Genomic DNA, 25,140 nt, shown 5'->3' with positions numbered 1-25,140 from the left:
CGAGAAACTCGAAACATAAACGTCGGCTACTGTTCGGTTCACGCAAAGAGTCTCTATAAGCAAACACTGGCGTTAATCATCGGTGGTTCCCCTCTCTGTGGAACGAATCCACCGGGAGTCAGGTAAATCATTCCTGGTGTTTCTCTGTAGGTTCAGATTACAGAGATGTGGTCGCAGTGCTTTACAACGGACACGACCACTATGCAGTTATTGTTTCCCATTGAATCAGTTCTAGTTGGACTGACAATCACAGAGACAATAATTTTCTTGACTTTACGAGCGACAGTGTATGTAATTGTTTACGGACGTTAAAGTAGAGTCGTAAATGGCTTATATTAGCTTAGGAAATTACTGAAACCGAGTGAATTAATTTTTATGTGGAAAATTCGACTGGTTACATTTTTTCTCTCTCTCTTTTTAAACGTTTGAACGAGTATAATGTAGCAAGCAGTCGAGAATTCTTTCGTTTCAGTCGCGTCGAGATTCACACGCACGTGCATCGTCCATGTCGTGTAAATAGAGGGCGGAGGTAACATATAGCGACAGCCAGAGGAAGCGTGTCGACCATTTAGGCGACTATTAGCAGCTTCACGGCTTCTTCCACGCACGTGCGATTCGAGACTATTTTCCGACTTTTGGTGCCGGTTAAATTGTTCCTCCTGTGTTACTGACTAGCATAATCAATAATTACATCATTTTACACCAACAATAAATACTCAATAAACACGTTATTCGCAATTAAAAAGAACGAAGGAATTGGGATACAGTACCTGAATGGACATATTATAATTGATTTATTTAATTATAATTAATTAGTTATAAATATGAATAAAAATTATGAATTTTTTATTTTTTTGTTAACTCACCAGGATTCAGGATTAGTTTATGTTTTTTATAGAAAGAAGGATGATAGGAAATATCAAAGGAGATTCAAGTTGAGTTATACCTTCCTCCTTCTTCAGATCTCTATTTTATGAAAGAATAAGCAAAGAAAGAGAACGTCGAATCTTATTGGAATAATTTTTGCCGGTCTATATTTAGCTCCGCCTTAAGAATTACTCGGCTCGTTTACGCGGTCGTTAGAGTGGATTTAACTGGACGAAACGAGGGAGAGTGTGTCAGATATCGTTCGACCGAGTTCTGGTAATCCTCGCACAGAACGGATGGTAATAAATTCTCAGCGACACTGCTTGGAGAGTAGGACTGGTGTTACGCGGTCCATTTACTTTTCGAGACGTCACCTAAAATCAGTTAATTATAATCTACACACCCAACCATTTGGCCTAGCAGAATCAATATACAGTATTTATTTGTTATATGCTCTTTTCGTTAGTGATGTTCGCTCGGGAATCATCTCGAACACTGAGAAAGGAATTCCATTTAAACACAGAAGTGGATGTCGCGTAGAAATACGGGTATTTAAATTTCAAATGCTTGGACTTTTATTCTCTAAAATTGTTATTGTTATGGAAAAAATTAGATTAGAGTTTTGTACACTCAGCAACTGTATACTAATCAATAATGAATTCTAAGCTTATATGCTTATAAGAAATAAATACTGTTTCCTATTATTCCTCTTTTTATTCAAAACTCAAAAAAGAAAAAAAAATATATGATTATCTTTACCTTTACTAACTTAATAATTTAATAATAATTTAAAATCCAACTTCTTAGTAATTTTTTAAATTATTTTGTCTTAATTTCCTGTGAAAATATATTAATTTAATAATGTAATTTTAACCTTAGTTTGTAAATTTAATCTTTTAAAATCTTTCATGTAATGTATAATAACTTTTTTATATGTATATTTCTAATGTTTAATGTCCGATTAGTCAAAGGGCAGAGATCGGAATTCAAAAATTGCTAAGTATTCGAATGAGCACTCAGAGAGAAAGAAAGAGCGCCTCTTACAAAGAGCATAACGACGCGGACAATTTGTAGCAGAGTGTCAACGAAGCTGATTCTATTTTCGAGACGACGTGCGTGGCTATCTTTCCGCCCTGTTCCCTCGTCTTTCTCTGTCTCCACCTACTACTCCATCGTTTTTCAGCCTGTTGCACCGAGTTACCCCGGTGTGGCGTAAATTTACACGCGATTAATCCGTCCTCGTAGCCGTCTCTTGTTATCCAGACACGCGATTCCTCAATCTGTTCCATAAAAATAACAAAAATGCAAAAAGACATAGAGGTAAATATAAAAATACTAATAAAAAAAAAATTGCAATAGTTTTAAATCTCTTTATAACACTGACCACAATTTCTCATTATTGATATTTTTAATTAATAGAATTAAAAAAGAATTCAATAAATAGTTCTAACCTTTTTTGCAGGCAATAAAATGATTTAAAAAAAAAAATTGTTATACTTCTTTTTGCATGATCCATGAAATTTGCTGTTTTTTTTAAATGTATTTTTTTTTTATCTGATCTGTAACTGGTACAATGAAAATAAAGATGGAATACGATAGTTAACGACTTCTTTGAGTGCACGTTGTGTTAGGGAACCTCAGAGCACGTACCAGTCACGCAAAATATATCTCTTTCTCTTTCTAGTGGCTCACGACACGTACGCATGCATGAAAATCGTCGACTATTCGGATTTCAAAGAGAGTTAAGAGTGTTCCTTATAAAGTGTTTGAATTATTTTTGGGTCCTTTAGAGGAAAGTTTTGTTCAGCATGGAAAAAATTGGATGATGGTGATATGGAGAATCATTCTTATTTTGTTGTGATGTTAACTGGATTGACAACAAATTGGAAATATAGTATTTTGGTTTTCAGAATATAAATATTTATTGTTTATTTCTCCAACACGGAAATATTTATCTGCAAAATAAAATGGAAATTAAATTATATTGAATTTTTTTTATATTAACATGTATTTGTAGATTTCCTAAATTTCCAAGCATCGATAAAAAAGATACCTCAAGATTGGGCAATGATGGCCATGGAAAAAAACAGGTGAAAACTTATGTGAATATTTTGTTATATTACAATATACTATATAATTCTCGGTACATGAATAAAGTCTGCGTGCACAGGTGGAATATTGTGCATGATAAAAACACTCGCGCACAAAAATGTTCTTTCGCGATTTCTTTTCTTTTTAATACTTGAGTTTAAACAATTCTGATTGGCTCATGGGGAATGATTGACAGAAGAATGGATATTACACGTGCGAAATACACGTTACCTAGCCTCCAATCGACTAATCTTCCTCAAGAAGGTCATCGTCAAGATTCACACCCTGAAACAAAAAACGCATTTTCTATAGTTAATAATTTTAAAAAATCATGAACTTATGTGCTATGCGATATATTTAATTGTTACTACCATAAATTAATTTTCTTTTATTCTTTTTCTTTGAGATTTTATTTAACAAAGTTTTCTTCAATCATTTTTATTGTTGTCTATGTAATATAATAAAATGAATAATTAAAAGAAATATATATTTAATTAAAATTTATAAGAATGTAAATAATTTCGATAAGGTTTTTTTTTAAATCATTGCAAATTTGTTAATATTTTTTCATTATATTTATATCATAAAAAATTGTTTAAAAATCTTTTGTTAAATCAAAATTGCACTTCAACAAATTCATAATAAAGGATTTAATAATAATTACTATCTTTAAAAAATTCGATTCGAAAAATAAACTATAATTGTTTGAACAAATAATCAATTATTTCTTATTGTCAATTTTTAATAGATACCATATATCTAATGAGGGTACATATCGATTCCATAAAAGAAATATTTGCTGTCTGAAAGAAGAAAGTGTGATAAAACAATATAAACGAAGGAAAGGGTACACAAAGAGGGATTCTGTACACGAATGTTATGGCAATAAGGCTGTAAAGAGAATGAACCGTGACTGGCGAGAAGTCAACAAACTTTATGGTCCCACAACTCTCTCTACATGATTGTTGATGACTCAAGAATCTTGATAATCAATATTTAAAAGAATAAAAAATTTCTTTAGAAAAGAAAAAAATGATTTCTTAAAATATCATTATCGATCTTGAAATAAATGTCTCAAAATCTTTTACTTTCACATACCTGCGACGGTTTTTCCCTTCCTTTTATACCTGCGTATGTTTCACTTTTCTTTGCTTTATTTAATGAAGTGTTCGTTCTGCTCGATAGCTGGAACGTGTTCACATACATCGGTCAAGATCGATATATCGTCACGCATACATTCGCTATAAACGCGCGTGTGCGTGTTACGCTTGATTTCAGCCTGTTTTAGTAATGTAATACCCTTCTAGAATTACGCGTCTGTATTTAAGGGTATTAAGGCATCGTCTAGTTATCCCCTTTTTGTTTCTCCCACCCCTTGTTACTTTTCCATTTGATCTCAATTCACCTATTGCTTCCTTTTTATAATTTTAATATCTTGATCTTATTACATATTGATATAACCTTATCTCGCCCCAATATACATATCGGTGTAAAATAAAAAAACATATTTATAAATATTATTTCAACATCTACCAATAAATTATATGGCATATGATCGGTTATTTATAACCAAATTATTTTATTACAATTGATTATAATAAAATTATTTTATATTAATTATTTCTATAGTTAAGTTATTATTAATAAACGCAAAAGAATAAAATAAAATAAAAACAAAACCAAAGAAATGATAAAAAATATTTATAATACGAAAAAATATACTTGATTTTTACTGTCACGATAAGAAATCATAACATTATCATAACATGAGGATAATTAATTTAACGATATAACTTTAACGTAACTATCGAAAAAGAGAAAAAAAAATAATGTAAAAAATTTTAATATTAAAAATTTTGTCAAAATAAAAAACTTAAAATAAATAATTATTTATTGTAAATGTTAATGATATCATGTCAGTATTAGATTTGGTACACTTGGTAAGCAACTTTTCACTGATTAATATATATTTTCTTGTTTTTTAATTGAAAACAATTAAAACAAATGTGTAATTATATAACAAAAAATCAATTGTATACCAAATTCTAAACTGTATTAATTGTTGGATAATTTTATATTTATATCACTTCAATTTCATATTTTTTATATCACCTGAATCTACTTACAGTAGTATCGATAGTATCGTCAATTTCGAGATCGAGATCCAAATCAGCTGCCAACATCTCTTCGAATGGTTTTCGATCGACATTGGACTATAATGAAAACACGTAAAATTAAAATTATAATTAGAAACTTAATATTTCAATATTATGGAATATGTTTTGTACGATATTTCAAATTATCGAAAAAATAAAAATTTCGTATATTAAATTTATAAAAAAATTAAAAAATTAAAAAATATTTAAAAAAATATAAATATAAAAAAAATATTTTTACTTGTACTTCCGGAAATGCAGATGCCGGAATCTTTTTTTTACTCTCTTCTCTAAGAAACTGCTCAACTTTCAATGCTTCTCTATATCCAGGGAACAGATTTTCGTATTGTTCAGGATCGGCCAAACTTTGTCCGGCTTTCTTGCTTACAGTTGATAGTTTTTCCTTCCATAATTTTACAATAAATGAAATTTTACTAGGTGCATATGTTCTTGCAAAAAATGCAGCTTCTGGAATTCTATCTGTCTTTATGAGAATATCTAGGCACTTGTCGAGGTCTCCAAGAATAAAATTTGATAAGAAAGAAATGTTGTTCTTGCCAGTTTCGTCTGCATCTACGCCCAATTTTTGAATCATATTTGCATTTCCTGTGCTTGTGGCGAGTAATAAAAGTCCTCCGAAATCTTGTGCCTGATGCAAACATTCTTGTGCTAAACATAATTTTCCTTTTTGCGTTGCAAGAGATGCCAATTGTCGCCATTTTTGCTGACTGTTTGCTTCCTTAGCAAGAGAGTGTGCTGTTATAAGATCTCCCAAAGCTAGAGCCAGTTCGAACCTATGCTCAGGATCCGTAGACACGGCTAATGCTTGTTCTTTAAAACCCTAGAGTATTTGAGATATTAAAATATGGAAAATATATTAAGCAATATATTTCTTCAATAATACGCACTTGTTTTTCCAAGAAATGAGCCACACGCGTACGATGTTCTTTGGGAACTGTGGGAAGAACTCTATCTGCCGTTTCAAAATCTTTTCGCATAACAGCAGTTTGATATTCTAATACAGACAACAATAGTGAATATGAAACAACAGATAATTCTTTATCACATAAATATAATCTGTTATCTCTCGGCACATATCCAAGAAGATACATTGGTCTATCCAAATGCGATACAGTCACAACTTCTCCACCAACGAAATAATTTATTCGATTTACACTATTCGTATAAATGAAGCAATCACCAACCCAAAGACCAGTTTTTACAACTTCATTCATTTCTGCTACCATCTGTATGGTATTAAACGATTAGATTTTAAAACATTATCTTTTATTCTAAATGTTAATAATGGAAATGACAAACCTCGAAAGCATCTTCAATGTCTTCCGAATTTTCTGATGCATTTGCAACAGCATCAGTGTGATATTTTAAAATAAAGTATTGATCAGATGTTGCCAATGCTACTAAAGAGGCATTTTCGGCCCAATAGACATGTGTAGGTTGAATATCTATACGACGAATTAACTTTAACGTATCCCAATCAAAGAACGATAAGCCAGATCCGGATGAAACGCCCAATAAAAATCCTCCAAAAATACCTAAATAAAAAATATATAACTAAATAAAATACGAGAGAAAAATAATTATTATATTTTATATTTTTTTTAAGAATAAATAATTATTATATTTACCATCGGCACCAAAATCGGGTTTAAAACTTTTTTTTTCTTTAAAGTTTTTAAAAACTTTTACAGTAGTGTTACTTTCTCTAACAGCATACTGACTTGAATCAGCTGCCCAAATAAATTCTGATGCTTGACCAAAGGCTTTATTTCTTAATGCCATAGATGTATAAATAATATATTCTCCATCTCCACAAACAACTAAGAACCTTCCATTTGGATTGTGTTGAATTGTTTGTGGATAAATTTCACAAGCACCCATATCTTTAACAGCTAATGGAAGCCTCTCTCCATCTTGTGTTTCTTCTCCTAAGGCTTTCAAATTCACTTGCTGTATTTCACTGTGCTTCGCCCAAACGATTTTACCACCCAATGAATCCATTGAAACTGCAGGTTCCTCTCTACCTACTTTTACTATAACACTACTTTCATCATAACCAATTGCAACGTTATTCGAACCCCGTAAACAAGCAATTGTCCATACTCTTTCAAAACCATAATTAAGAGAAGATTCCAATCTATATGTTCCAGAATGCCATATTCGAACTGTTCCATCTTCAGAACCAGTGAGAATAATTGGTAGTTCTGGGTGGAAGCAAACAGCACAAATATTCTGTGTATGCCCTTCCAATGTTTGTACACAAGTTTTGTTTTGATAATCCCAGATTTTGACATAGTTATCATCTGCCCCTGATATTAAGTATGGTTTGTCTCCACCATGATAGTAATCAACACAATTTACACCTTTTTCATGACCATCTAAAGTGAAATTGGCAGTTGAAGATCCAAGTTGCCAAACTTTCACTGTTCTGTCTAATGATGCACTTGCAAATGTATTGTTATCTTTTGGATTAAATACAACTTGCATTACATAATGTGTATGTCCCTCAAATACTTGTTGTCCTATCCAACCTTTTTCCCAATTCCATAATTTGATTAACATGTCATCTAAAAAAAAAACACAAAAATTAATTTTAAAAAGAATTAAAAAAATTATTAAAAGTAAAAAATAAATGAATACATACCACTACTTGTTAATATAAATGGTTGCGTTGGATGTACTGCAATACATCTGACATAGTCACTATGTGCTTCAAAAGAATGCACACGTTCTAAAGTATTATAATTAAATACTCTAACTTGCATATCATCTGAACCAGTAACAACCCAATTCTTGCGTGGTACAAATTTAGCTGTACGAACTGGTAAATCACACACTTCAAATGTTTTGACCAGCATTTGGTTTTCATGATTCCATATATTAACATTTCCCTGATACAAGGAACAAAGCATCCATGGTTCTGTCGGATGAAGATCTACACTTTTTACTCTGTCTGACCTTGCAGTCAGTTTTCGTTTGATATCTAACCTCAGAGGCTGATGAAAAAGAAAATATAAATTTGTCATTTAAAATATAATATGATTTACATAATGTTAATATATTAATATAATAAAGGAATTTTATTAAAAGAATTATGTATTTAAACAATAATAAAACAATTTTGGAATATCTTGATATTTAATATGTGATATTTTAATAAAAAAAAATTATGTATTAAAAGTATATTGCATGAGTTATCATTGAATGAATAATATACATATTATATACATTTTTTAATATGAACTTATCATTATTTAATGATAGTTATCATAAAAAATAGCCAGCTGTCAAAAATAAGAAAAAAAAATAAATAAAAAATAAAATAATGTATCGTTAAAAATCATTTAAATCTAGAATTTTTATATCAGAACAATCATATAATAATTATTTATTACAGAATATAGCTATTATTATTACAATTTTTTGTCACTACCATTAAAGCGAAATATAAAAACTACCATTAAAACTAGAATATAGAAATAGGAGATAAATTTGTTAAATTACATTATTTGTATTTTTAAAATACATACCATTTTTTATTGTACAATATATATTTACAGTATTAAACAATTTCGAGCCCAATAACGTAGACACAAAATTTAAATTTTCTCCCATGAAGTAACTACGTGGCCCAACCTCTCTGCCACTACACAACAATATACACCTCCTAAAAATGGCGTTGATTTAAAGGTTCTTACACATGGATTTAACAATCGACTAAATATATTTATCATTAGATGAATATTCATAGAACATCCAATCTTATTGACAATTTTTATAGTTAACTTATTAAATTTGAAGATTTATTTATAAATTAATGATGCAATATAGAATATGTCAAATCCTTAACTTACACTTTTATGACGTACAGTCTGTAATCATATGTGACCCCTTAAATATTATTGAAATATCGATAAAATAGAATTCTTTTAATAATTATTAAATAAATATATATTATAGAGTAATATAACGATTATTAGTTTACAAACGAGATATAGAATACATCTAACATTCAATATATTATTATATATTATCTCATATGTGATATTCATTTAGTTTTAAAAATAAAATAATGAAAACGTGTTTAATTAACATTTTGCTTTAGAATTAGAAGTTCAACGCGAGATGGTGTTAATCTTCAATTCTTATTCTAACTATTTTGCCTTTAGAAAAATGTTTTTTGATATAGCGTTGAATGTTAATTCTTATACCATTTTATCGTTTTCTTTGTTTATATATTGATTTTATTTATAACGATGGCGCTCTAGAGATGGCGCTAAGTGTTTAATTTTTATTCTATATCTTTTCTGATCTTGTCCATTTGTTCTGCCAAATTTTTAGATAACAATGCCGATATTTAATTAATTTTATTTGTCTTTTTCTAAAACAATTATTATGAATTGTTTTATTGATTAATAAAAGTACAATAAAAAATCAAACTAATAAGATAATTATAAGTATATTTCTTTGCAATTAATTAAAGAAATATTGACAATAAAAGTACGTGTTTCATTAAAATTTTACAAAAAAAAATGATAAGTAATTTGTATCAATAAATCAATATAAATATAGATTATTCATTGTATAAAATGCGATTCACAAAATAATTTGAAAATGTAATTATTCTTATACGCATCTATCATAAAGTGTATAATATTTCTTGAGTAAAAATGAAACATACTTTATAATTGTTTATTATCCTATATTTTATTATCCTATAAGTTGATAAATCGATTTTTAGGTATTGCATTAATTTTTGAGAAAAGATGGATTTTCAGTTTGGTAAGCAAAACTATTTTTTTATCGAAATTATGATATTTTTAATATTTATGATAGATCAATTTATGTAATAACAATAAATTCTTATGCCAATAAGTTATATTTAGATTATTAATTATCAAGAACTTCAAATTACTGAGTAACAATTAATTATATTTTCTTTCTTAATTTTTTTAATTTTCCAAGTTTTATATTATGTGAAATATAAAACGTGTAAAACATGAAACATTTAAACATTTATGAATCACAAATATCATGTTTGTGGAACGAACATAAATTTTAAATTTGTTATAGATTGAAAATTTCAATATTTTTTTTGCAATTTTTTTAATGTAATAATACATAGTAGTATTCAAAAGTTTAAATTATTATTGCATATGTATTATTATCTCTCTCAGTTTTCTATCAAATTTTATGATTAACTTTTTAATAAATTATCAAATAAGAATAACATTTCTTTCTAAATCTCCATGTATTCTAGAATTTGTTCATTAGTAGATAATTATTATAAGATAAATCTGTTTTATCAACTAATCTGGATTTTCTTCACGAGTAGCAAACGAGCAGCTAAAATTATCATTATAAAAATTCTTCTAGGGAAAAAATGAGTTCGTGATTGTTTCCTCTCGATCCAGAAAGAGGTGACCTGCTTTCTGAACTTTAACCATTTAGGTATGGCCTCTGAAGATCTGGTAATCATGATTTTGCGGTCGAATTATTTTTACTTCTAGGGAAATATGAATATTGAAAAATAAGTAAAGTAGAATAGATTTGAAATAAGATTTCTTCATCTATTTTTTTTTTATTTTTCATATTTTATATGTACATTTTACGTACATTTTAAACTAATCAACTAGTATTATACAAATAAAATTGTTAGAATTATTAACATGACAATAATATATATTTATAATGACAATAATATTTATTAATGGTGAATAATTGGCAAAATATATAATTTGTAATTATATTTGATGATTGATTTTAGATAATGTCGTTATTTTATTAAATATTCATTTTTTTATAGAGAAATAATTATCAAATATATTAAATATGAATGTATAATAGATATGTATATGAATATTGTACTAAAACTATGAATTAAATTAGAAATATGTAATAAATATATAATTAATTTATTTTAAGTTAGACTTAATTTAAACTCATTGATTTTAATTAAATTTATTAAATCAAAATTGATTCTTAATAACAACTTTAAAGTTATAAGTAATAATTTTTTTTTAAATTTTCAATTTATAAGTTTCAATATTAGAAAAAATAATATATTTTCTATAAAAATAATTAAATTATTTTTAAATATATTTTTAAAAATAATATATTTTTAAATTTTTATATTTTTATATTTTTATATAAACTTCAAAGATATTCCAATTCTTACATTTCTGTATTTCCATATTTTTATATATTTGTTATTTTTATATTTTTAAATTATAATTTTTAAATAATAAACCTAGGAACTCTTCTTCAATTTTCTCAGCGTTAATGTTCTATTAGAGAAACGCGAACTTATTACTCAACTTAATATTACACACCGTTTACTGCGAGCTACTCGTCTCGAAATTCCACGAATACGGAAGGGAGCGTTTTCGTCTCTAGCTTCGAGTCGTCGACCCGTCTCGGTTGCGAAAAAACGTTCTGCGAAACCATCGGTTAGTTAGCCCATTCGTTGACTTATCATCGACCACGAATCAACCAGAAATACTATTGATACTGTATTTTAGCTTCTGGATTTGTTTGACAAATAGAAATATCATATCGACACTCACTGATAACAATGATCGACTTATCAATTCGAATATGCATAATTATATTTGTTAACGGCTGCGCCAATTATATCGATGAATATTGGATTTTGGACTGTGCAGAAAAGTTGTAAAAAGTTGACATCTGAAAACATATGCAAGTTTTATTGATTATAATATAATAGAACCACTTTCTCTTACGTAATTATGAAAATAAAACAGTTTTAGATTTACAAGCTAAATCATATATATACTGTATAATAAATGACATAATGATATGTCAACTAATGAGTAGTTTTTATCATTAAAATTAAAATGTATTAAACGATCTGCTATATTGTTAATTATTATAAAAAAAATTCATATATTCTATTTCTTGAAGAAATGAAACTATATATTAAAACAATTTTTTTTAATCTTTTTTTAAACATAACCTATTTTCTAAGAGTCAAGTGCTAATCTTGCAAAAGTATCAGTTTAAAGAATTCAAAAAATATTCAATTCTTTCTTTCATTAATAACTAAAAAAAAAGAAAAAAGAAAGAAAAAAATTGAAGAGAAAGAATAAGACTCAGGAAAAATGAGTGATTACAGAAATGATCATGAGAGTAATTCAGGTACATACCTGACTTCCTGGATGTCATATTTCAAAAAAACAAAACCCGATCGGGAAACGGATACCAGAAGTCTCTGGTAGCCGGAAGCAAGAACCAACAACCAATACTAGCAAAAAGGGAAAGGAATTTCCTCCCGTGAAACTGTCTCCAATCTTAAATCTTCGTGTTCTCGTATATCAATACGCGATATAACTTCCGCTGTGACGATTTTCCGAAGCAACGTGTCGATCGATAGCATAGATCACAGACTGATCGACGATCACGTTCAGAAGAAAGAAAAACAAAAAAAAAAAAGAAAAAAAAGAAAAAAGAGCGTTTCCATTTATGGAATAACATGATGCATGATCGATGAAACTGTAAAATAAAAATCTGTGCAAAGAACTGGAAAAAATAATAACAAATAAAAAAAATACAATAAGCATTAATGTCGAAAGGAGAAACAAATAAATAATGTATTCGCCGCGTAATTGTAGTGAAGTTTTTGTTGCTTGAAAAGAAGCAGCAGGTTAGCAATAAATCGAGAATGTGCCTATTAAATATTTCATAAAGGATGGGTAAGAAAAATGTTCTTGATCTTTTCTTAATATTAGATGACAATGTATTCATTGGAAAAATATTTTCATTATTGAAATTTGAACCAAATCAATATGACAAATATGATGACATTAACTTAGGTTATTTCTGAAATTTCTCAGAATCCTCAGAGCTCTCTTATATAATTTAATAACTACAAATCAAATAGGATAAATAGATATTTCAGAATTTATAAAATTTATTATGTGAATCTCTTTCTTTTTTATTATCAAATTTATTATTATTATAAAAGAGAATATCTTAATATTATATAAATTATTATATAAATTTATATAAATATTTTATATAAATTGTGTAAATTTTATAATATTTCATTAATTTAATTGTGCAAGAGTTTATGTTAGAATATATTTGAGATATTGAGTTAGAGTCTTGATATATTTAAATGAAGAATCATGAAAATAAAATAAATAAGAATCACAATCATTTCAATTTTTATTTTTTTTCTCTATCGAACGATTCATATCGACTCATATCATGTATACACTTAGCTTTACATTCGAAATCTAGCTTTACATCCTAACTATGGTTAAAATAAAATCGATTAATATGAGAAAATTGAGACAGATGGAAAATGATCCTCGAAAATCCGCGCAATTTGCTGGAATTTACCTACTTTTTCTCAATCGGTAAATCCCACGTTTACATATTTACTGTCGCGATTAATTTAATCATCGATTCGCGCTAAAGGAATCTATCAAAGCTAGTATTAACGTAGATGTCATATCGCTGTTTACAATCACTTACAATCTATTCTCGACAGGTTAAATACCAGAAGTAATTTATATAGCTTGATTTTTCATTTTTATTATCACATGAAAATTGAGATAATAGCTGATTCACATTGAAATAAATATGATTACATGAAATTTTATTTCAAAAAAGAGATAATACTATGAATAATGATTTATTTACAAGTAAAAACATATGTAAAATTTGAAAGTTGATTTTATTATTTTAATATTCAATTATTTATATAAATAAACTTATTATAAGAAATTAGATGTTTCATTTGAAAAAAATAAAATTAACCTTCAAATCTGTCCACTTGTAAAATCATTGAATCATACTTCCACATACTTCCACTTGTAAAATCATTGAATCATATTACGTTTTTTTTTCGATCTTAAATCTTATAAATAGATGTTTTTGCATATTATTTCAAGTGACAAAGATATTTCAGGTGGATAGTGTTGATAGAATATATGCTGTACAACTTTGTTGAAAAAAATTAATTGATCAAATTTATATTTTTATATATTATTATTATAATATTAAAAATGTTTAAAATTATACAAAAAAAAACTATTTATCTAATTTACATATCTCATTTAAGTCCAGTCATCCGTGACCCTCTTACGTCAGTGGTAAGTACCCATCAAGGTAACAACCACTTGGCAATTAACATACTTATTTCTCTATCTCTTATCAATATTATAACGTTAATGCAAAAGATATGCTATTTTCTTAAGAAAAATAATATTTCATCTAAAAACGATAAAACATAAATATGCATGTATTCTTTACGGAACATACTTTCTTCGGGAAACGAGCTCGTTCGATTAATGTAACGAAGTTGAAAAATTTTGAAACAATAATAATTCAACACCGTTTTACCAAGAAACGAATCTTTTCGATTATTACCTCACTCGTTCATTATCGTGCAATTCGATGATGGAAATTATGGATCGATAACGCGTCGAAGATTCCTATTTAGAAAATGATCAATCGATAGACCGAACTTCTTCGTTCCGCGATATTTTTGCACTCGATTGAGTGATTGTTAATGTACGCGTAATTATGCAACATTGCAACAGTGCAAGAATACGCGTGGCTAGAAATAACGCGGGAATATTTGGCAACGCAAATAATTCCTTCTCTATTTCTGACCGGTTCATAAACGACAAATCGAGCTATATGAGAACAAAATTCTTTACATTATACGCGAGAAAATTGAATTAATTTATTATTTTTTTTTTATGTGCATCAAATTGGAAAATCATAAATTTTACGTTTTATGCATATAACACGTGTTTATAAAAACCAATAAATCGCATAATGATTTGTAATAGAAAGTTTTTGAATTTTTATTTTTTTCTTAAACGAAACGAATGATAGTCACAACGGATGAACAATTTTTAGATCGATTCCTTCAGTATCTTTTAAATTGGATATTATATATAGATCCTGATACTACGATATATTTTTTCAAAATATATAGAAACGTGAAATATAGAAAATGTGCTTTTCTATTTATACTCCGAAAATCAATGGATCAATGTAATTTCCTATAGTATAATAATACAAAGTTTCTGAATCCAACAAGTATATTATTGAAAACTCATTTGATACTCATTTGATCAAAGAGGTTAGAAGTAATTCCACGTTTTTCAAAATAAAAACCCAATTTCATCTTTCGACAATCAATTTACAAATTGTTCGATCATTCATCCTTTTTCAATTTTCAGAAGAGATTGCGAATTGAGAACGTTCTTACCTAATTTGTTGTAATATTTCTTAAATTTACATAGGGAAATTAAAGTTTCACAGAAATTGAAACGAAAATTTAAATTCTGTTCACGTGCTGGTGTACGTGCATCACGATTTATGCGAACTGAGAAACATCCGTGATCTCGTATCATCATATTGCGATTATTATTCTACGATCGATCATCGGTGATCTGTTATCTCTTACGAGCGTGAAGAAAAAAGAAAGGATAAAAATCGATCGAGCTGTACTCGCATAACAGAGACGTATAAGCTCTACGTGTTTAGAAAAAGATCAGCTTTTAATAAACCGACGTTAAAGATCTTTGAACTATTGCCATGGTTTTTTTACCTCGTAAAAGACGAGGCTCGTTCACGTACTACTACGTGACATAACAATCCATTCTCTTTGAAAGTATTCCGCAATAAAACTTGCGCTTTTACCGATCCCTGTCACCGTGAAGTTTCCAATTCTGACTGTTCCCACCATAGATTTACGATCACCGAATCGAAATTCCCGTATTTCCGTAATTTTGCAACGTTTTCTAAAGATATATCATAAGATCCCAGAAGAATATCCTTTAAATGGATAATGAATAGAATATGAATATATCGGATCAAGGGAGGAAATTGAATCGAGAAATAATGAAATAAATTTCTTTATTCATACAACGATGAATCTTTATATTGTTTGTTTTTTTTAAATAGTTCAAGACAGAAAATTTTTTTTCTTTTTCGAGATAAAGAACGAAACTTTCTTATCTCGATGTATTATTGTATTCGCAGAAAATGTTATGTTTCTTTAACAGAGCGCAATTTTAAATATTATGCTTCGCAACAAATACTTTTCGCATGTGGAATTTCATATAATCAATCAAATATCTCAATAACAATCCATCCGACCTAAATAAACTAATCCCCCCGCTTCGTGTAAAACGTTTGAAAAAAATTTTACCCGATTTTACTTTACGATAAAAATAATTTCTCAATCAAAATAAAAGGAAAAAGAAGTCATTTGACATAATACAATTCTCGATAAATACTGTCTTATCTCACAACATAATAAAAAATAATGAGAATAATTTACGCGAAGCAACGCGAGCGAGTGCAAATTGTTACGTTTGAATTTTGAATTAATTTCGTTTCAAAAAAAAATAAAAAACGAAGCGTTCCAAGAGTATCGTCCTCACCTCGGCCACAGTCGAAAAGGATAGGAAACTGTGTCGGACGGTCGGCAGATCGATTTGGCAGTAAGTAACGGGAGACTCGGTGTCTGGCAGAGGAGGAGTTTCTACATATAGAGGTAGAAACGAGTCGCGAAACGATTCAGTCTCGTCGAAGCCACGCGACATTCGGTGCCGAATCGCGGAAGTAAAACCGCCTCTGTTCTCGTCCAGGTGTGACGGTAGCCGTTTCCAACGTGGTGGCCGCATCAAGGGAAGGTGGTGCACCACGTGTTTCCAATCTGCGGCGCCCCATGCGAGGAAGGAGGCTGCGAGATAAATTAACCCCTTTGGCCGATCTCCAGGTCGCTTAAGGTGTGTCGTAATTTTTTTTTTTTTTGGAAATTAATAATATTTGAATTTTTTTATTTTTCCCAATCGAGTAACGATAAGAAGATATTTAGATCGGAATCGTAATTTTTCGAATTTGAATCGAAGTTGGAACTTGGATTAATTTTGAATGTAAAAAAAAGGTTTTAAAAAAATATGAATTTGAATGAATTGAAATTTTTGGATTTCGGGATATTTTAAAATTGAAAAAGTAAAAATGATGATTTCGAATCGTTCGAATCGATGAGATTTTAATTAAATTTACGTTTACGAAAAGAATTGAAGGATGAATGAATAAATCCGATAAAGGTTTGAACGATGAAATTGAAATTGAAGTATATATAAGCAAAGGTGTAATTGTGATTTTATAAAAAAAATTAAACTCAGATATAACGCATATGGAGATTAAAAGAGTTGTTAAGATTAAGAAATTATTTGAATTCTTTCTAATACGAATTCTAATCGCAAGGGCAATTCACATTGGAAACTGCTAATTTACAGTTTGGTCACGGTACGTTAAATTTCATGTACATACATACGATTTTTGATTACCAACAATACCTATGTTTACGCGCACATGAAAGATTACATCGTTATCGTGAAATCCTTGGTCTGGGATTAAAATATGATTATCCATGACTTTACAGGCTCCAGAATATGCAGTAAAGTTCTTTTGTCTATGATAATCAACCGAATAATTATTACTTTATTTATAAATACAAAATACAAATACATTTACAAAATATTAAATAAACGTGAATCGTTGCAGTAATAAGTTAATTACTATGGTGAAATATTTTGTATTTCTATATTCAAATAAAAGAATAAGAATTTTAAAGTTGTAAATATCAAACTTAAAGGTTAGCTTGAGCCAGTTAGAAGCCATAACTTCATAAGTCGCAAAATAATAGAGAAACAATGTTACGAGTATTTTTTTAACATTTATTTTGAAATACGATCATTTGTTCCATTTCTTTATTACGAATCAAATTATCGATGTAAATAACTTGTTTGTTTTCCAGAAATTGAACGCATATATAATAAAACCGAATCGATCGATTTTACAAATTCAAAGATGAAATGATTAATTAATAAAAATAAATTCCAATTCGTTGTTCGATCTGACAAAATTTGTTAAAATTGTAATCAACGGAAGGGGTTAAACCGCGATTAATTTCCACATTTTAACCTTTTATCACGTTTCATCCAGAATTTTCAACATTATTAAACTTAACGTTATTAAACCTAAATCAATAATATCTTCTGATAATAAATTTACAAACGTGCCACGTGAATTAACAAATATGCAATTTCACCCAGAATTTTCAACATTATTAAATCTTTGTTATCAATAATGTCTTCTGATAATAAATTTACAAACGTGTGAATTAGCAAGTATGCAAAGTGACAATTTCTAATTAAATTTAATAATTTAATTAATCTTTCATTGCCGAGATAAAGGCAATTTCAAATTTTATTTTAAATAAGAAATATCCTCTTTATCTCATAATGAATTTATCTCATTAATCTAATCTCGATCGATGAGAAGGTTCGAAATTGTTTTTCCATAAGTAATTATCTAGGTGTAATGGGAACACAATGATAACGTGGCTCGTTAACGCCGGTCATTAAGTCTTGGCACGGTATAGGAGAACTCGGTATCAATTAGACGAATTCAGTTTCAATCGGCAGAATTTAATTATCCGCGGCGTCAAAGTGTGACTGCGGTTGGCTAATTAACTGGCTTCTGTTTCGATTATACACCCTCGATTTCCTGCCATCTCGCGAATATTACCGGCACACAGGATCGTGGTAAGTATTTGATCGAGTTGTACCGCGATATTTTTACTTTTTGCGATTGGAAATTAAATTTGGCTTGTAAAAAAAAAAAAAAGAAAAATTAATTAAATCCTCGAACTTGGTATTTTTGTCAAGAATAATTAACGAAACCGTGTTGAAACATTTGTGAATGATTATTGCAAAGGATATTTCAGTGTTCGATTTATTCAAATTATCAAAAATGTAGTATTAGCAAACAAAATTAAGTAAATGGTTTATTTTTGTAAATTACAAATAAAATATAAAATCGAATTAATTCCGATTTTTTGAATACAGAGATGCTCCAATTCATTCGTTGAAAAGAAATTGAAAATTAATTCAAGGTTTATACAATGCGAGAGAAAAATAAAATCTGTATGTAATACTCTTGACATTGAGAATGCAGAAAACGTAATACCAGATTTGCAACGACCGACACACGTTCCTTCTTATCAATTTCCATTTTCGACGCAGATGAATATCGAAATGATTTACAATCGCATGGCTTATTTTTTGCTTTTCTGTCAACGCGATTTACGATTTCTTTCTAAAAAAAAAAAAAAAAAAACTTCGTTCTTCTGACAAAGAAAGTCGAGAAACGACGTATGCTAATTTCACAATATTGATCAGAGAAATCTTGGATCAAAAATAGAAATTTTCGTTTATTCTTGTGAAAATTTTTCTCTATATAAGAGTGCATTCAAAATTGTTAATTCGTTTTCTATTTTCCTCCAAGTATCTTATCTCGAAATACTCGATTTTCTCATCTATTAGTATGAAAAATACAATTCGGTTGAATTTTTGACAGATTCGACAGGCAAACTCGATCGACATGGAACCAGCTGGAATCTCGATAATACAGACGAATGGAATCGCGGATAATGCGGGTGGAAAATCGAAAGACCTTGGCATCACGTTCAATCCGAGCTCGAGCATACAAGCTGCAAAGGAAAAAATCGTGACACCATGTAAGTGAACTTTTCAACTATTTATCTCAGCTTTCACGGATATTTTGAATTTTTAAAGCCTTTTAATCCTTAATCTTGGAAGATATTTAAGATTTCGTAAAAAAACCTTTTAATCGAAGATATTTCAAAAAATATAGTAGCTATAAAGTTTGAGGGATGTTTTTAATTATTTCGAATATGAAGGATTGAAAATAAAAAAAAATCTAAAAATTTATTTATTTCTTACTTTAATTCTGCAAAATTAAATTAAAGACGATTAATCCAACGAAAGAGCAACGAAAGTTTTCGTTTTTAATTTCGTGTAAAATACAACGATAATTAAGAAAGTGACACGTAGAAAAAAGAAAAGGAAATAAAAAGATGATTGGAGGAGTTTCCTTTAATCCCGATGAAATTCTACCAGATATAAAAATTCGAGCATATCGCTTAGAAAGGTGAACGTTGTACATTCGATCCTACTCGGTGAAAGAAAAGAAAGTACGGGCAACGCGGCATGCATTTCAAGAAAACAAGATGCCAGAGATCAACCGGAAAGTACATCACGTGAAACGGAAGTTGTGAGCGGCGAATAATCGACTTTAATTATATTTCCACGCTCCATATATTTATTTATCGTGATAAACAACGAAAAAAACTTGCCTACATTGTTAGAAAAATTGCTTCATAGTGGAGAATATCTATCTACGGTGCATTTATTCGTTTAGTTCTTTTTTTGGAATAAAAAAAATAACTAGAATATTTAGATGAATGTCACTACGCAAGAAAGATTAAGGCAGTTTTGTGGCTTTACTTTATTACTATGTCATTAGATTATAAATCATACAAAATTATCATACAACTTTTAAACTTTCGTTCTTGCGTGTCAAATTTCGGTTCATTTTTTAAAAATATTCGATGAATTGCATTTGCATATTTCAGAGAATGATATTTGAATGATTCTACGGTGAATAATAACCCGGAACATAGCTTATTCGTTACATAGTTGTGACATAGTGTGAAGTAATTATCATCGTGTTGAGGAACAGTCATTACCATGCGTGTAAATCAACAAGTTACAAATTGCCAGATAATAAAATCGTGTATTTGCTATAACTTTACTACGCCTCATCTAATTTTATTTTTAGATTAGCAGATCTGTTATTTGAACTTGAGAATTGTTAAGGTTAGGAAAATATTTCTAGAGATCGTTAACCTTAAAATCTTATATTTCTTTGAATATCATAAAAATAAATATTTTTCCCCTAAAAAATTGATTAATTGATAAATTGTGATATTGAAAATTCAATGCATCTTTTTAAAAATGAAATGAGATCATACTACCATGAAAATGATTTTCAAGAAATATCAAGGATACCTCGTCTTTTATCAAGCCACAAAATCGTCCATACTCAGCAATTTAAACTCGGTTTCTAGAAACACCGTTATCGAAACTGAGGGCTGTTAAAAATATCGTGTTAATTTCTAACTTTTTAAATCCTCTTTATAATGTTTTAACATACCTTGAATTATGAGAAATAGATATTTATCAATCATTGATAATCCTTGCATAAAGCAAACTAATTATTGATTCAAAAAAATAGATATATATTTTTTTAATACAATTATATTTCTCGATAAAAAAATTAATTAGAAATGTTTATATATGTAATACAATATAATTGAATGTTTACATATATAATTGAAAAAATAATCATCGTATCGTTTCATTCGAATAATCCACCGTGAAACGACTAATTAATAAAAAATTTTTATATTAATATGAATTGACTTGTCTAATAAAAAAACTTTAAAAGACATTTCAATTGAAAGGAATAACAGACTCACAATGATAAAGTAGTTTCAATTGATAATTGAATTTGTAGTAATTTGAATAATCTGAATAAGATTTTAGAATGAAGAAAATGAAACTCCACTTCCTAAATACTTTATCGTCACACCGATTGTTTATTCTGATTTAGATCCATTAACAATATACATTCTTATGATTGTCCTACTTGCGAAATGCGAAATCACGTGAAACAACATCTTTTATGGTGGCGCCACAATATCGATATAATCGTAGTGATTTCCCTCATTTTCTTCGTTCCAAATACTTTCGAGTGATACTTTCTTTCGTAAAAGTCATCGATAAACCTGATTCTTCAAGAGATTTCTAATTGGAACACATCCAACTCATATTTTGTTCTTTATTTGGATTCGTAAATTCGAATGAATGATCCTTCAGAAGGATTTTGAAACGTATTTTCATCTCATGAAAATCGATCCATAAATTCTGTTTACGATATTTTACTTTGACTTAGAAAGTTAACGAGATGCACTATCTTATGAATGTGTATAAGTGAAAGGAATCTAATCTGATTCTATATAAAATGATATGATATGATAATATTTACTAATGTGGGAATTTCCTAGTTATGGTATTCTTATGAAATATGCACTTAAAAAGTATACAAAATAATAAAATAACCCTGAAAATAAATATTATGTTTCAGTGAAGAAACTTTAAATGAAGATTTTATTATTATTAAACATAACGCTAATTACTTGGAGTTTTTATATAGTTGACATACGATATGATATGAAAAGAGTATAAATAGTGTTGTTTTGGAAACCGGTCTATAGACATTCATTACGAACTTGACCTACTGTCATACTTGTAACTCATTTGAGTATAACAGATATGAAAAGATTTGAAAAGATGCAGTGAATCTATGAATTGATAAGATAAAATTTGATTTCGATGAAATAATCAAATTAATCATCATAACTAATTTTAGTCTGATATTTTGAATATTTTTTTTCAAAATTATGAAAATTAATATAATAATAAAGATTTCTTAGGAAATTTCTAACTATGTTCTTTAAATATTTTTTTAAATCAATATGTTACCTAATCTTAATTGCATATTATTATCTCAGTACTAACCTGAATTCAATTAGAAGAAGAAAAATTTTTTCTTATTTAGATTATAGAAAATTTGTCAAGCGAAGAGATGCTGAGGTGAACATGTTGCGGAAAGCACGGAAGCGACGTTAATTGGAGCGTGGAACGCTCGAGCAAGAAGTAGTCCTCGATCTTAGGGAGCTTTTGCGCGTGCTCTCATCGAATCGTGTGCTATATGAACCAGGCAGCGACTAAACTGCGGCGAGACAGAAATTAATTCCATGCGCGCTTTCTACTCTAGTCTCTCGACACGCTATTAATTCGAGAGGGATTCTATTGTTTCGGTTTTAGATATATCGAGAAATCGTGATGTACTTTCTTCGAGTTTATGACGCTGCATTACAAGCGTATATTAAGTGAAAAAAATTTCTGACTTAAGAAAGAACGAAAGAAAAAAATTTCATTCTATTTTAGATAAATTAAGTACATATTATCTGATGAAATATTAATTTATCAGATTTTTTATCATCAGGATTTTTCATCGACATAATCATTTTCTTCTTTATCGAACCACACGATTGAGTTATTGGTAATTCTTTTCATTATGAATAGATGGCGTGTAGAGTAGCATTATAAATTATAATTGGTATAGGAAATGAGGAGAACGTGGATTTTTTTATCGAGTTCGAAAGGTAAACGATGATCCTTTCACTTTTCTAAGTCATATTTTCTAATTATGAGCGAGTAACTTTCATCATAATTACAGGTACCACCTAAACTTCTTATAATTCTACTCGTAATTATGAAACTCAGATACCATCAACGAACTTCTATATAAATAGTCTTATGAAACAAAAATTCTAATTTACTATTAGCTATATATAATTTTCTGAAACTTCCTCATTCTTAAATAAATTATAATAAAATTTGTATCATGTTGTGAAAAAGTTTTCTAATTGCTATTTCAAGCAATTCACACTACCTTACATTTTTATGTAACAAGAAAATTTTTGTTACATAAAAAAGTAATAGCTTAAACATACATTAAAGATATTTTACAACATTAATCAACTATTTTCAACTACATTCAGTTTAAATATTATATCAGAATATTTCGATTGATCTCAATTGTACTATGTAATTATTAATCTAATTTCCATATTATTAAATGTTTTTCTTTTTTAATTTACATATAAAAAATTCATATACATATACCATAAATTTAAAAACCAGTTTTTTCCTACTTTATATATTATCGATTTAAATTTATTTCACATCAAATTAAAATTTATTCTTTTTTGCAATTCGAATAAAATATACATATATACATAACCTAATATACAAATATACATAACCTAATTTTATATAAAGAATGTATACTCCGTAAAAGTTAGTGCATTTCTATAGACTTGAATAATACTAGGGTCTTTCAATAATTAGGCTTTTGTCAATATGGAATCAAACCTGAAAACCGAGATAAACGCCAATGAGTGATCGCTGTCACTCTCGATGGGACGTTAATGGAAATTGTGCGTGACACATGTTGCCTTCTAATTATATCCGGCCGATATACGGTTAATCACGAGAACTCTACGTAATTCTGGGCCAAACGTGTTTCCGCATATCCTATGTCTAACTATGCACACGAGAGAATCTGTGGATAAAATTGGGTTATCTGAAAATTGTCAACAAGTTTCGAAATTTCTAACCAAAATTGTGATTTTTCTATTACAGCTTTATAAAATATACAAAAATTTTTGCCTTAACGATGATAGATTTTTTTAGTGATTTTTTTCATATATATTAAAAGATAAACTCAAAGTTAATTGATTTATTAATGTATACAGAATGATTCATTAAATATATTTTTAGAAATTATGGATGACTTGGCTGAGTACATAAAATAATTCATTTATCATAATACTGCTGAAGATCCTGAAAATTACTTAACAAGATATTTAAGAGATATATTTTAACAGTGATTCATGTTTAATGTTCCAGGAAAATTCGTTAAAGTTTATTTTTCTCAAATTATAGAATTAAAAAATTTAGAAGTTTATATATACATTTTACATGCTACATAAAAAATATAAATAATTTTTTTTATCATTAATTATATCAACTTGTTTCACTCAATATATCAGAAACGAGATTGAATGAAAAAAAGAATCTAGTAAAATATATTCATTGTTAATATAGTTTTTATAATAATTATGTTATAAATATTATGAATGAAAAATCTTAGATTCTATATTTCATATTTATCTATCCAGAAATTTATATGACCTATGCTATTGATTTCTTCATCATTGATAGCATTATTTTATCATTTTTAATATACATATACGTAATAGTGACCCGAGATTGGCTCGCTGCGATAAATGAAACAAAAATACTTATAATCAGGCTTGGATATTGTTAAATAAAACTATATAATTCTTGCTACATTATTTATCGAAAAAATACATATTGATTATAAAAATATAATTTTTTAATTATTCATTTTGGAAAATTTTTTAAATTTCTTTTAAAACTATTTATTT

At 28.3% G+C, this 25,140-nt stretch overlaps 2 protein-coding genes and 3 long non-coding RNA genes across 7 annotated transcripts in view; 2 read left to right on the top strand and 3 right to left on the bottom strand.

Moving 5' to 3' along the window:
- The first annotated feature begins 1,828 nt into the window (after positions 1–1,828).
- Positions 1,829–3,458, top strand: LOC114578030 (uncharacterized). Its single transcript, XR_003698601.2, has 2 exons — positions 1,829–2,187; positions 2,552–3,458. It is a non-coding gene; the product is annotated as an uncharacterized LOC114578030 (long non-coding RNA).
- LOC108001700 (coatomer subunit beta') lies at positions 2,966–9,233 on the bottom strand. The gene is made up of 9 exons (XM_017062861.3): positions 8,990–9,233; positions 8,666–8,802; positions 7,780–8,131; positions 6,764–7,702; positions 6,435–6,670; positions 6,023–6,361; positions 5,356–5,955; positions 5,085–5,171; positions 2,966–3,243 (listed from the first exon to the last, which is right to left on the bottom strand). Exons 2-9 carry the CDS (start codon positions 8,666–8,668, stop codon positions 3,205–3,207), a joined length of 2,595 nt encoding a protein of 864 aa, XP_016918350.1. The 5' UTR covers positions 8,669–8,802; positions 8,990–9,233; the 3' UTR covers positions 2,966–3,204.
- Positions 9,234–10,691: 1,458 nt separating this feature from the next.
- Positions 10,692–12,814, bottom strand: LOC133666576 (uncharacterized). The gene is made up of 2 exons (XR_009830896.1): positions 12,302–12,814; positions 10,692–11,822 (listed from the first exon to the last, which is right to left on the bottom strand). It is a non-coding gene; the product is annotated as an uncharacterized LOC133666576 (long non-coding RNA).
- Positions 12,815–16,028: 3,214 nt separating this feature from the next.
- The window catches only part of LOC108001732 (aquaporin), a 34,080-nt gene continuing 24,968 nt past the window's right edge, over positions 16,029–25,140 (top strand). For 2 of the 3 annotated variants that reach the window (XM_062078422.1, XM_017062920.3), the window contains exons 1-2: positions 16,029–16,912; positions 19,554–19,713. In XM_062078422.1, coding sequence (XP_061934406.1) covers positions 19,578–19,713 — 136 coding nt within the window. In that variant the 5' untranslated portion in view covers positions 16,029–16,912; positions 19,554–19,577. Of the gene's footprint in view, positions 16,913–18,600; positions 18,740–19,553; positions 19,714–25,140 lie in introns of those variants that run through there. The other variant, XM_062078423.1, reaches the window with a different exon arrangement.
- On the bottom strand, positions 20,486–21,328 carry LOC133666578 (uncharacterized). The gene is made up of 2 exons (XR_009830898.1): positions 21,034–21,328; positions 20,486–20,954 (listed from the first exon to the last, which is right to left on the bottom strand). It is a non-coding gene; the product is annotated as an uncharacterized LOC133666578 (long non-coding RNA).

Source organism: Apis cerana, linkage group LG8 (assembly GCF_029169275.1).
Source record: "Apis cerana isolate GH-2021 linkage group LG8, AcerK_1.0, whole genome shotgun sequence".
Lineage (NCBI taxonomy): Eukaryota > Metazoa > Arthropoda > Insecta > Hymenoptera > Apidae > Apis > Apis cerana.
This window is presented reverse-complemented; position numbering and strand designations above follow the sequence as displayed.